Genomic DNA, 12,819 nt, shown 5'->3' on the forward strand with positions numbered 1-12,819 from the left:
ATACAATCAGAAGTTCAATTTCTTTACATATGCAAATCAGCAAATTGTAAACTTTAACTAGTTCCTAAAGCACTTTAGAGTGTTTAGTAGCATGATTTTTTCCCCAAATTTTGAAAACTAATCTCAAGAACATACCCTACAATTTAACTCTACATTTCAAAATAATTTGCAATTAATGCCTGAAATAAATAAAAATCATTGTCTACATGATGAAAATAGGTCACAAATTATGCTGCTTTCACATTGTAAGTCAATCAAGTGGAGAGACATTTGAAGGACAAAGACAGTAAGGACTGCACCAGAAGGCACTCACACTCACAGCTCACTCTTCAGGGAAAATAAATCACTGATCTATTGTTAACAAACCAATCAACATTCTGAAGTGTTGCAAAAGCATCTTAACTTTACCAGACAAAAGTACAATAGCTGAGAAAGAAATACAAGATATATTGAATTCCAATCTTCCTATAAACCACAATATTAAAAAGCATCTCTTCTCACCCAATTAAAATAACTTGGTAAATTCAATTTCCAAACAGTTTATGGTGGCATTTTATAAATGGCTGATGAGTGCAAATCAAAAAAATATGGGAGCATTTTGTCAGCAAACAAATCTATGCGTCATTAGTTTGACTTCTTAACTAGCAGTTTTTTAACATAGATTACCTTCTTAGTGATGTGCTGCTGTTTTACAAAACAGAAGGATTTAGAACTGGATAAAATTACTGCTATGCCGCACATACCACAAAACATCTTTAAAAATCAATTAAAGAAAAATAATATTTAATTCCAACCACAGAATCTCCACGTATTACCTTTATTGGTTTCTGATCCTGCCTAAGGCACTTTACATCAGCATCAATTGCATCCTCCGTGTTAGTGGATGTCCCATGCTTTTCAGGTGCATTATCCAAGTCATTGGTCAGTTCTTTCCCCAGTCCTGCTTCCTGACATAGCACTTTTAGGAATAATTTATGCAACAACTCGTACACAGCACTTAACATCCTGTACTCTTCAGAGTTTGAGAATAGAAATTTCTATCGCTCCAACTGGAGACACACTGCAGCACAATATACTCTAATATGCTTCAACTTCAGGCCAAAAATGATATGCGAAAGCAATGCAGGGGAGTCTCACTCTCTCTCTCTGCAATGTCGCAAAGCCTGCAGGTTCAATGCAGCATTTTCCGAGCCATTCATAGAACAAGATACTAAGATGTTTCATTTCAAAACCATCTTTCAGCCAATCAGATTACAAGTGTCCGTTGCCAAAGCATCTACAGGGTCATGGTTGACAAAAAACGCTGAACAATTTGTATTCAATCATTTTCTCATTTGTCACACCAGACCAATGTACTTCATGCGCAAACAGCTTAACTAAGATGGACTGAAAATTAGCTAATACCATTGTGCAAAAATCTGAAAGAAACATGAGCTGATCCAATCTAATTAAAATTCTCATCAGCATATCACACAGTCCAAAACTGTGAAGAGGAAACACTTGACAATTTTACTTCATTCTTACCCTTGGTCTACAGAAGTACAGCGGTCCGTAGTTAAGTCAGTAATTAAACTAACATAAAAACAAAATACTGCAAAATTTTACCTATGGATTATGCACCCCTGTGATTTCAGGTTTTTCAAATTGGCACAACTGAAATTAGAAATTAACTCAATGGCTAAATTATCATTTTCTGACATGGCAAAATTATCACTTGTGGCCCATCCCAAGTCTCCCTCCACCCTGTCCCGTTGAACAGATGGCAGAAAATTTCACCAGTAGCCATAGTCTATAATGCGAAATTACTTTCATAATGCAAGGATTAGCTACAATGCCAGGATACTGGCTAACTGATACAAAACGAAAAAGCAAAATGTGCAGAGGTCAGGATGGTATACCACATGAAGTGGTTTTACCAGTCACTTAATCATCTTATTAATATAATTGTTGAATTTTTAGGATGAATTTAAATGAATTAGTGTACACCTACGATGGGAATCTATAAACAGTAGCTGTGGACAAGTAACAACTTGGAGTACCAATATGTTTAACATGCAACAAACATCGATTTTTGGGAAGACAGACGGACCTTCCTTAATGAGAAAATAAAAGTTTCCACATAGACCACAAGACACAGGAGCAGAATTAGGCCATTCAGCCCATCAAGTCTGCTCCACCATTCCATCATGGCTGATTTATTATCCCTCTGTCTTTTCCCTGTAACATTTGACACCCTGATTAATAAAGAACCCATCCACCTCCATTTTTAAAATAGCCAATGACTTGGCCTTCACAGTCATCTGGTGAAATAAATTCCTCCTCATGTCTGTTCTAAATGGACGTAACTCTATTCTGAGGCTGTGCCCTTCCGTCCTAGACTCACCTACTTCCTAGACAACCTTCTCTCCACATTCACTATCTTGGCCTTTCACTATTTGATAGGTTTCAATGAGGATTCCCCCCACATTCTTCAAAACTCCAGTGAGCATATAGAATTAATTATATTAATACAAATATCAAAATACCAAAAAAATGTAATGACTGTTGGAATAGTTCAGATTCTGTTAGTAGGATAATCAAAAATACTTATGTTAAAACAATCTTACTGAAAAATGTGACAACAGTGTATTTCAAAAATAACTACATCCCATCCATTTGGATGGTTTCATTTTCCAGTAAGATGTTAGTAACAATATCAAAATGGAAGACACTGTGAAATCTTATTCTTACTGTTGATAATTTTATATGGTATAATATTACCATCCAAGCATACTATCTTTAAATAAAGGGATAATATAGTGAATATAAAGATAATTTAATAAAGTAGATTTTAATATTTATCATTCACAAGCTCTGAACATCATGTCACCCAGTTCAAATATTACTCACCCCACTTGGCAAACTGCAATCTAATGGCTCATCTTTCATACTTTTCAATTCAACATTACAAAACATCATTAGAAGAATGTCTTAAAGTTACAAATCTGATATTGTCGATTAGCACCTAGTCTACTTTTCCATATTTCACAAAATGATCCCAGTCATCCTCAGCAGTGCAATCAAGCTGCTTTTACTAAACAATAACAAGATTATTGGTGCAGTTTGGGTTTTGCTAGTAGCAACCGGCTCCAAACATCCAAATCCTATAAGTGACATGAGAACAACAACTGACTGGAGATCAACACCACAACTACCAAGGTGCTGGATTAAAAAATCTTTGTAGTTTTGAAGTCAATGGGGATAAAAGGGACAGAACTTTCTACTGGCTGGTGTTGTATATAATTGAAATGATCATAGCTATTACCAAATCATGTGCTACAACTTCCTAGACCACATACACAAAAAAAGCACAAAATGAAAGATTAGGTTGGTGAAGGATAAATATTTGACAGAATTTCTATCACCCAACTATTAATGAGCACCTGTTTCGTTGCTTTAACGGATGACAAGTTACACAGTGCTAAAAGGTTGATTAGAGTGTCTCAAAATGCTATGAATTTGGTAAGGCTTTGGAAGGAAGGGGGAGATTGAGAGAAATTCATCCCTGGGCCTCTGGAATCCATTCTTTAAACCTCTCCGACACTACACCTTTTGAATCTTTGATCTAGCTTTAAGGCAGCTGCACATCTTGTAACAATCTGGGTGGTTTGCTGCAATGACATTACTACATACATTTTTTTAAAATTAATTGGACTACACTGTTGGCTGCTGATCAGCAACAAATCACTTGTGACTACTTCCTCTTAACTAGTAAAGTAACTTTTCCATGAAACAAACAACTGACTTACTTAATAAGAAGCACAAGTTTGCTCTGCCAGTCAAACAGGTCACGACACCTCAAGTAGTTTGGAACATAAAATATGAGAATTATTGCCACAACTGCATAAAAGTATTATAGAAATTGTAGCTAGAATACCAAATGTCTTATTTAAGGAAAGTTAACATTTTAAATAGGCATTTTGGTGAAGATTCACTAGAATAATTCTGATACGAACAGATAGTCTAATGAGGAAAGACAGCACAGGTTGGGTTTATCCTCACTGGTGTTTATAGGAAAGAGATGCAGTCTTACCAAAAAATACAAGATTCTTAAAAGGCTTGGCTCTGAGTGCTGGAAAAATGCTTCCTCTCATGGGAGTCGACAACCAGGTTGCAATCTCAGAATAAGGAGGCAAGAGTGGAAATGGCAAGAGGCTGGGGGTTGATGCAGATGATGGAATCTGATATGAAAGTAAGCTGGAGCATAGAAGGCATGCAGGGTGGGGATGGGTAGAAAGAAACAGTAGGGAAAGAGTGAAAAACAGAAGAGGAGTAGCCAGTCATCTAATCCTTCCAGCATGCTCCAACATTCATCAAGACTTTGGCATTATCCCCAGACCCCTATTTCCTTAATATCCAAAAATCTATCAGTTTCTGTTCTATATGCACTGAATGAGAGAGTCTCTACAAACCTCAAGGTAGATACAGTAATGCCAAAGGTTTAGGCCCCTTGTGATTGTAGAAATTTCCCCTCCTGTTAGTTCAAAATTGTCCACCCTTTTCTTTTAAGCTGTGCTAGCTCAAGGCTTCTTAGCCAGGAAAAATTACCTTCTCTGCAGTTAGCCTGTTCAGTCCTGTTAAAATTTGAATTCCTGTAGGATCTCCAACCATTCTGCAAAACTCTAGAAGTTTTCCCAAATCTCCTTAAAAACAAGCTCACCAAACTACGAGTCAGTCCATAAATTTTAAAAACCATTTCCTCAATGGCAAGAAGTTTCTTTTAGGCAGAGTCTAAAACTGTAAAACAATATCCCAGATGCAGTCTCAGCAAGATTTTTATAATTGAAGACATTTTCCACCTACTCAAAACTTCATAATAAAAAGCCAACATACCATTTGATTTCCCAAACAGCTTGCTAAACCTGCACACTGGCGTTCTTGTACACTAGTCATTGAAAACCAGAGTCTCATTGGTCATCAAAATATCCCACTCTCTCAACACTCAGCTTTTTGTTTTGTGCACCAAAGGTGATAAAATTCACTCCCTCTCTCCCCCCTCCCCCATACATACATAATCATGCACATTCAGCTAGTCTAGATCTCCTTGAAGTCCCTACGTTCCAGGCTAGTTTTCCACCATCAACAAAATTTAGAAATAGGATATTTGGCCCTCTCAACTAAATTACAGGTGTAGATCACAAATATCTGGGGACCAAACAACAATTAATGTAGTACCCCACTAGTCACAGATGCTCTGCTCTTTCCTACCTTTTAAAATGCTATTGTTTTCTCATTTTGTGTGGAATAATGAGGAATTCTAATTTCTGCAAGCATAATATTTCGATATTTGGTCTTACAAAGCACAAAGCCAATTACAAATGAAAAACATGACATTGAAGGCTCACACTTTTGGATTCAATATTACAATCTCCCAGATTTATCTAAGTGTTGTTGGATAATTAGGTTAGTTCAAACTGAAGGAAGCAAGATTCCAGAGATGATATTGTGAGAAGACTCTGATTAAAACCGGTAAATGTGACTCTGTTACAGAGCCAGCAACTCAAATTCAATTCTGCTGCCGTCTGTAAGGAGCTCGTATGTTCTCCCCATGACCGCATGAGATTCTTCCGGTTTCCTCCCACATTTCAAAGACACACAGGTTAGTAGGTTAATTGGTCACATGGGTATAACTAAGCAGCACAGGCTCATTGTGGTGATAAGTAAATAAATAATGCCCACAGGTGGCATTACAGAAATGTGCAGAGTTGAGGAACTACTTGTCTGGATCAGTTTGTCCCAGTGACACAGAAAAAGGATATTAGAGCATAGAAACCAATGGGTTGACGAGAGAGATGGAACATTTAATCAAGAGGCAGAAGGAAGTACAAATCAGGCTGAGCTCTTTCGAATTACAGGACAGTCAAGAAGGAGCTTAAGAAGGGACATAGTAGAGCCAGAAGTGGACATGAGAAGGCACTGACAAGTACAATTAAGGAAAACCCCAAGGAATTCTACATGCACATGAAGAACAGGAGGATGACTACAGTGAGGGTAGGACCACTCAGGGATAAAGTGGTGAAGCGTGTCTGGAGGTGAAGAAAGTAGGGGAGGTCCTTAACAAAAGCTTTGCTTCAGTGAGGTAGTGTTGGATATTTTGAAAAACATTCAGAGGTTCATCCTTGGAGCTGGACAAAATGTACTCCATATTACCATGGGATGCGAGCGAAGAAAATGCTGGGGCATTGATGATGACCTTTGCATCCTCAACAGCCACAGGAGGGGTACCAGAGGATTGGAAGACGGCAAATGTTGCTCTGTTGTTCAAATGTAATTGGGATAATCCTGGGGACTACAGACCAGCAAGTCCTACATACTTGGTAGGTAAACTAATGGAGAGAATTCTTAAGGACAGGATTTACGATCATTTGGATAAGCATAGTCTTATTAGAGATAATTGGCATGGCTTTGTGAGGGACAACTGATGCTTCACAAACCCAATTGAGTTTTTGGGAGGTGACAAAACAAATTGATAAAGGTAGAGCAGTGGATGTGGTGTATATGGATTATAGTAAGGCATGGTGGATAGGCTCATCCCGAATGTCACGAGGCATGGAATCCATGGAAACTCAGGCTACATCCACACCAGACCGGATAAGTAACCAAAGATTTTTCTCTTCGTTTTGACCCTCTGTCCACACTGAAATGGCATTTTCCTCCCCCAAGAACGGAGCTTTTCAAAAACGCTCTCCAAAGGGAATAAATCTGAAAATGCCTAATGGCCGGTGTAGTGTGTAGAGAGTAACCGGCTCTTTTTAAAACCGCTGTCATGACGTGCCGGAACAGATGGTGGCGGCAGCGCGGCATTTCATTGTTTTCTTGAACACAACCTCCAACACCACAACAACAATGGTGGACAGCTTCATGCGTGTGTTGTTTGCTTTATTGTCTACGTTAATTTCAACCCCCCACACAACCTAACAATTTCAGAACAGATGGCAATGAGACTGAAGCCAGAAGAGTTAGAAATGTACTCACCAAATATTTTGACCCTTAACTTACTGAATACTGAATAAATAAGTATACTCACTTTGCCCTGTTTCCTGTCCTTGCTTGTATGAAGGTGGTTTACCTATTTATGCAAGTACTTCTCTGACAATAGATGTGTAACAGCCTAATGTAACGTTGTATGGAAATACAAGATAACACTGATGCAGACATGTTTTATACATTTAACAAGGTGCTTTATTAATGTATTGCTTGTGCAGACATTAAATAGATGCAATTGTCACTACTTCCAAAATGTCATTTTTAAGTAGTAGCTTATGTTTGGCATAGACGTGAAAACGTTAAGGCCAATAAAGGAACATTGTAGGTTTCAATTTTACTCAGGTAAAAATAAAATCACTTTTGCCCAGTAACTCGTTTTATTGCACATGTTAAATACAGCAAAATAATACGGACAGACATGGCAAAAGTAAAGGCAAACAAATGAGGTAACAGCAAATTTCACTTTTGCCCAGTAAGAAGCCTTATTGCGTTTAGTTGTAGCTGTCGTCACTTTCATCAGTGAAGAGACTATGGCTGTAGGAAATGTCTCCAGGGTGACCCCTCTGTGAGAGTGGGGAAGATGTTGGTGGGGCCACCCGGAGGTCTGTGTGTCTGTATGTGTAGTTATTGTAGTGGCTGTGAGGCTGGTATTGTGGTGGTGAGAAGTACTGGGGGGGAGCCATCATATTCCTCATCATTGCAAATCCCTCTGCAACAGAGTTAGTCAGTTTTTTAATGTACGTCAGCCGGGTCATACTGTCCATGAGCTCCCTGTTGGTTGCCTCCATACGCTCCAGTATTGTTTTTGAAGTTTTAAGTACTCCTGCACGAGAGCCAATAGCTGTCCATCCTTTGGCAATTTCCTTTTAAGTTTTTCTAGTCTGTAACTGGACAAACATGCATTAGGGTTGCTTGGTCCAAACTGTCGGAGTCGGGCGTACTCATCGAAGTGGGTGAATTCTGTAGATGTGTCCTGAGCATGCCCAGTAGGAGGAGATTCGCCCAAATACCCATTTTAATGTGGACAGAGGTATTTTCCAAAAACGCCTGGTGTGAACACCTATCGTTTTTACATGAAACCGGCCTTTTCAAAATTATCCGGACGAGTGTAGACATAGCCTTAGCTGTGTAGATTCAGAACTGTCTTGCATATAAAAGGCAAAAGCTGGCAGTAGATGTAATATATTCTGCCTGGGTGTCAGTGATTAGTGGTGTTCCACAGGAATCTGTTCTGGGACCCCTGCTCATTGTGATTTTTATAAATGAGTTGGAGTTTGCAAATGATACAGAGGTTGGTGGTGTTCTGGATAGTGTAGGTTGTCATCAGAGGTTGCAATGGAACATAAAGAGGATGAAGAGTTGGGCAGAGAAGTCAATCCAGAAAAGTGTGAAGTGATGCACTTTGGAAGATCAAACTTTAAGGCAGATTACAAGGCTAATGGCAGGGTTCCTAGTCGTGTGAAGGAACAGAGAGATCTAGCGATCCAAGTACACAGATCTCTCTAAATTGCTGTGTAATTTGATCAGGTGGTGAAGGCGGCACTTAATGTGTTGACCTTCATTAATAAGAGGACTGAGTTATTCTGATTAGACCACACTTCAAACATTATGTTCAGTTCTAGTCACCTCATTACAGAAAAGATGTGGAAACTTTAGAGAGGGTGCAGAGACTTACCAGGATGCTGCCTGGATTAGAAAATATATCTTATGACAAAAGGCTGAGCAAGCTATGGTTTTTTCTCTTTGTAATGATGGAGAATGAGAGGCAACGATAGAGGTATACTGTATAAGATTATGAGAGCCATAGGAAGGCATGCCAACTTCCATGCAGAAAGTTATTTTGAAATACTAAAAATTAAGGAATGTATGGTTGCATTTACTTAACAGCTATTTCATGCTTTTATTCATCAAATGTCATTTACAACTAAAGGTTCATCTATGTCTGCTTACAATTCTGACAGCACCGAATGTTAGGCCCAGATCAGACTACCGTTCACTCCCCTCATCAGGATTTAGTCTCCACTCATGGTGTCTTCCAAAAGAGCTACAATAGCACAGCAAATGGAGATGCGGAACTAAAAGACTTAGTTCAATCACAGAATTAGAATGGTCTAGGATTAATGTAAACTGGCCCAATATTAACAAGTTGTGCAACTGAAGGTGGTTGGATTTAAGGTATGACAAGAAGTTCTTCAGAAATATCCTAGAGATGACTGACAACATGCCACTAACTATGGCAGGATCTTGTCACATGCCAACAAGATGTCACATTCTAAGTAATATTGTTATATGCCACAAGTTCATTATTAGATAAATAGAACATTATTCACGGAATAATCTTTCACTTCTCTCAGGTGGCCCTTTCACCCTTCACTTACTTCGGGACCAATTCTGTAACTCTGTATAACTGACAAGGCCAACAGTGAACTTGCAAATGTTGCCACAAGTGGAACAGAGTGTGCCTGTCATAACAGGCAGGTAGTCTAGGATGTGGCACACTTCTGCTGTTATTTACGTTATTTACAAGCTTCTGCAGGCTCTAAAGCACAGCTAGAGGCTGTCAGTCATCCCAGAAGCTACTTCTCCACTTGAACTGTCAGAGGCCAAAGATTCCCATGATCAAGAATATACTTCCAAGACCTGGAGGAATATCTGCAGGTGGTTGTATTCCTGTGCATCAGATTCACTTGTCCTTTTTGGTGGTAGAGGTCATGAGGAGGAGGCATTAGGGAGGTGCTGTTGGACTAGCCTACTCAGGTAAATGTGGTATATTGTGTAAACGGTACACACTGAAGTCACTGCCCACTGCAGATAGATGGATGAATGTTTAATGTAGTTGGAGTGCCACTCTACTTTGTTGAGATTTTTGAGAGTTATTGGCCTTATAGAAAGCAAAAAGTCCGGAAAGCATCAGGAGACACATATCTTGCTGCAGGCTACCTGACTAATTCTTGTAGTGACAGTATCTATGCAGCTGGGCCACTTGAGTGAGTTTCTGGTTAATTGTGACATGCAAGATGCTGATGACAGGGGACCTAGCATCAGTCAGCTGGTGACTGTCAAAAGTAAATGACCAGGTTTTCCTACTGGAGAAGGTGATTGCCTGACATTTTGAGCCACAAACGTCATTGACCCCTGCCTGAATGCTGTTGAAATTGTATTATGTATAGTTATAAATAATGAAGAATTGCAAATGGAATCTAGGGCTCAGGTACTTGATGACTGCACAATTTTGACATATTGATTGGTGCAAGATCACTAGTGGGGCTGAGAACCACCTTCTTCATTATCATTAACCACCAGATGTCACAGGACTGCAGATTTGGTCTGTTGATTTTGAGATCACTTACTGGGGTCTTTGGCATACTGTGTAGCACACCTGTAGACTCCTGTTGCAGCTTCGTCAGGATAGCATCTCATCTTTTATGCTGCTCCTGACATGTGCTGCTGAACTCCTCATTGGACTAGGGTTGATTCCTTGGCTTGATAGCAATAATAGATATAAAGATACGCCAGACCTCAAGGTTACACATGATCACATTTTATATTTCAGTTGCTCATGGATGCCAAATGAGCTCCAGATCTTATTTAGTACAGTTGTAAATTCACACAATGGAGTATGTTATCAGTGTGAAGACTGGACTTTGTCTCTAGAAGCATTGCAAAGCAGTCATTTCTACCTATACTGTCACAGCCTGATGCATCTGTACAACTGGATGGAGAAGAATGAGTTCAAATTTCTCTCTCTCTACCAGCTATGAATCATTTATGATGGCTATGTCCTTCAGGACTCAGCGTGGTCAGGGTTGGTGCTACCAAATCACTCTTGCTGGTGAATACTTAAGTACCCCAGCCAGCGTACATTTTTTGCTAACGCCAGTGTTCTAGCCGTGTGAATAACAAGCTGGAAAGTCCCTTGCTACAGTCTGGTCAAATGCCATCAGACTTCAGGGAAGTCAGTAGACCACACTGAGAATTCCAAGGGCTACTTCGTCCCACTATGCTGCCACCTCTGTTAAGACTCAACGGCCAGTGGTTCTATCATAACCAGTTTGTGATGAAAGAGTTTGGTCCAATTCTAGCATAATTAATCCGTAGAGCATCTCTTTCTGAATTTAGACATTAATGCCAAGATATCTCCGAAAGGTGGACTTTGCTGCGTCCAAAGTCAGTGATCATGCAGTTGTCAGCAGTCTAGTTTTATGACTTACAAGTAACATTACAACCGATTGGTTTGTAGAGCCTTTTAAGGTGCTCTCATTTTAGATAACAGCGGATAAAGACAGTCGATTTCCTATCTTTGAGATCTTAATGGGGATGGATTTTTTTTTACAAGACTGCTATAATTTCATATGCATCAATGAAACTGGCTTGCTGTGCCGCTACAATCAATGCACATGAAATAACACTAAAAGTTCTGATGAAAAATCATCGGCCTGAAACTCTTTCTTCGCTTATGCTGCCTGACCAATCGAATATTGTGCTAATAGCAGAATTACTCCGCTTTCGAGGGGCCCCTCTTTCAAGGCACCGCCTCGACTCCACCCAGTAGATGTAACGGCCGGCATTTTCCAGGCCCGCTGGCTGGAGCCGGGAACAAACCAAACACGACTCACCCTCAGCTCCGATTCAGTCCGGTGGACACCGAGCCGCCGCAGCCCCGCTGCCAGGTCGTTGACGCACAGCCCGCCGTCCTGGTTGACATCCAGTTGTTGGAAGAGGACCTGGAACCGCCGCTCCTGCTCGAGCCGGGCCGCCTGGCAGTGACTGTCGGCCGGGCACGCCGCCTCGCACTCGCAGAAGAGGCCGCTGAACAATGGCGAGGCGAGGGCAGGTTCTTTCATTCCCGGGCGAGCTGGATTCTGAGGGGAAAGGTGGCTCGAAGGCCGAATCGACGGTTACGACGTCCGCGGGAGGGGTGGGGGAACACGGGTGAATGAACAGCACCCGCGCCGGTTCCTGCCGCGAGAAGCTCGCCAGCACGGCTTTCCACTCAGATGGCGGCGGGACTCGATTGACAGGCACGTTGACCACTCCAGTTACAGATCCTCGCAGCCGCTGTCTCCGTATCAGCCAATGACATTGGACGGGGGGCGGAACACGGGACAGAGCATTGACATCATTATCTATCACTCCAACTGGGGATCTCAGTGGGTGTGTCCAAACTTCCACCAATCGGAAGGTGGGGCGGTGCCTAATGATGGACAGCTTTATTACCCGATAACTTTGCGAATGAACTGTTATTAAAACGCTGGGTTGACGGATTTTTCCATTCTAATGCTGCCAACGTCTCATATATATATTAAAAAACGAATTAGATTGTCCGTCCTTTGAGCCTCTACGGCCATTTATAAATATTACTTATTATCTACCTTGGCGCCATTTTTCAGCTTTATATCCATAACCCTAGATTCCCTTAATTTCCTTATATGTATGTTTTGAATTAATTTATAGGCACTTATAGACGGACTGAGGAATCTGTTTCTGTTCTGTACAACAAACCACAACGATGAGCTTCCCTTGGAAAAGTTCACCACCCTCCAGAAATTCCTCCTCTTTACCTCAAACTTTCTGGCTCTTTTTTTCTGAGCAGCGCAAACAAAGTGCTGGAGGAACTCAGCAAGTCTGGCCGCATCTATGGAGGAGAATCAACAAACAGCGAGATCCTTCATCGGGTTAAGAAAGGACGGGAGAAGGAGCCAGAATAAGAAGATGGGGGAGAGGAAAGAGTACAAGTTGACAGGTGAAAAGTGAGACCAGGTGAGTGGACCACCTGCCCCTATACCTCCTACC

At 40.7% G+C, this 12,819-nt stretch overlaps 1 protein-coding gene across 3 annotated transcripts in view; it reads right to left on the minus strand.

Moving 5' to 3' along the window:
• slc25a25b (solute carrier family 25 member 25b) overlaps nt 1-12,013 on the minus strand; it is a 40,883-nt gene extending 28,870 nt beyond the window's left edge. For 2 of the 3 annotated variants that reach the window (XM_063073619.1, XM_063073618.1), the window contains exon 1: nt 11,643-12,013. In XM_063073619.1, coding sequence (XP_062929689.1) covers nt 11,643-11,870 — 228 coding nt within the window. In that variant the 5' untranslated portion in view covers nt 11,871-12,013. Of the gene's footprint in view, nt 1-815; nt 2,275-11,642 lie in introns of those variants that run through there. The other variant, XM_063073620.1, reaches the window with a different exon arrangement.
• Nucleotides 12,014-12,819: the final 806 nt, after the last annotated feature.

This window comes from Mobula hypostoma, chromosome 21 (assembly GCF_963921235.1).
Source record: "Mobula hypostoma chromosome 21, sMobHyp1.1, whole genome shotgun sequence".
NCBI classification, from domain to species: Eukaryota; Metazoa; Chordata; class Chondrichthyes; order Myliobatiformes; family Myliobatidae; genus Mobula; species Mobula hypostoma.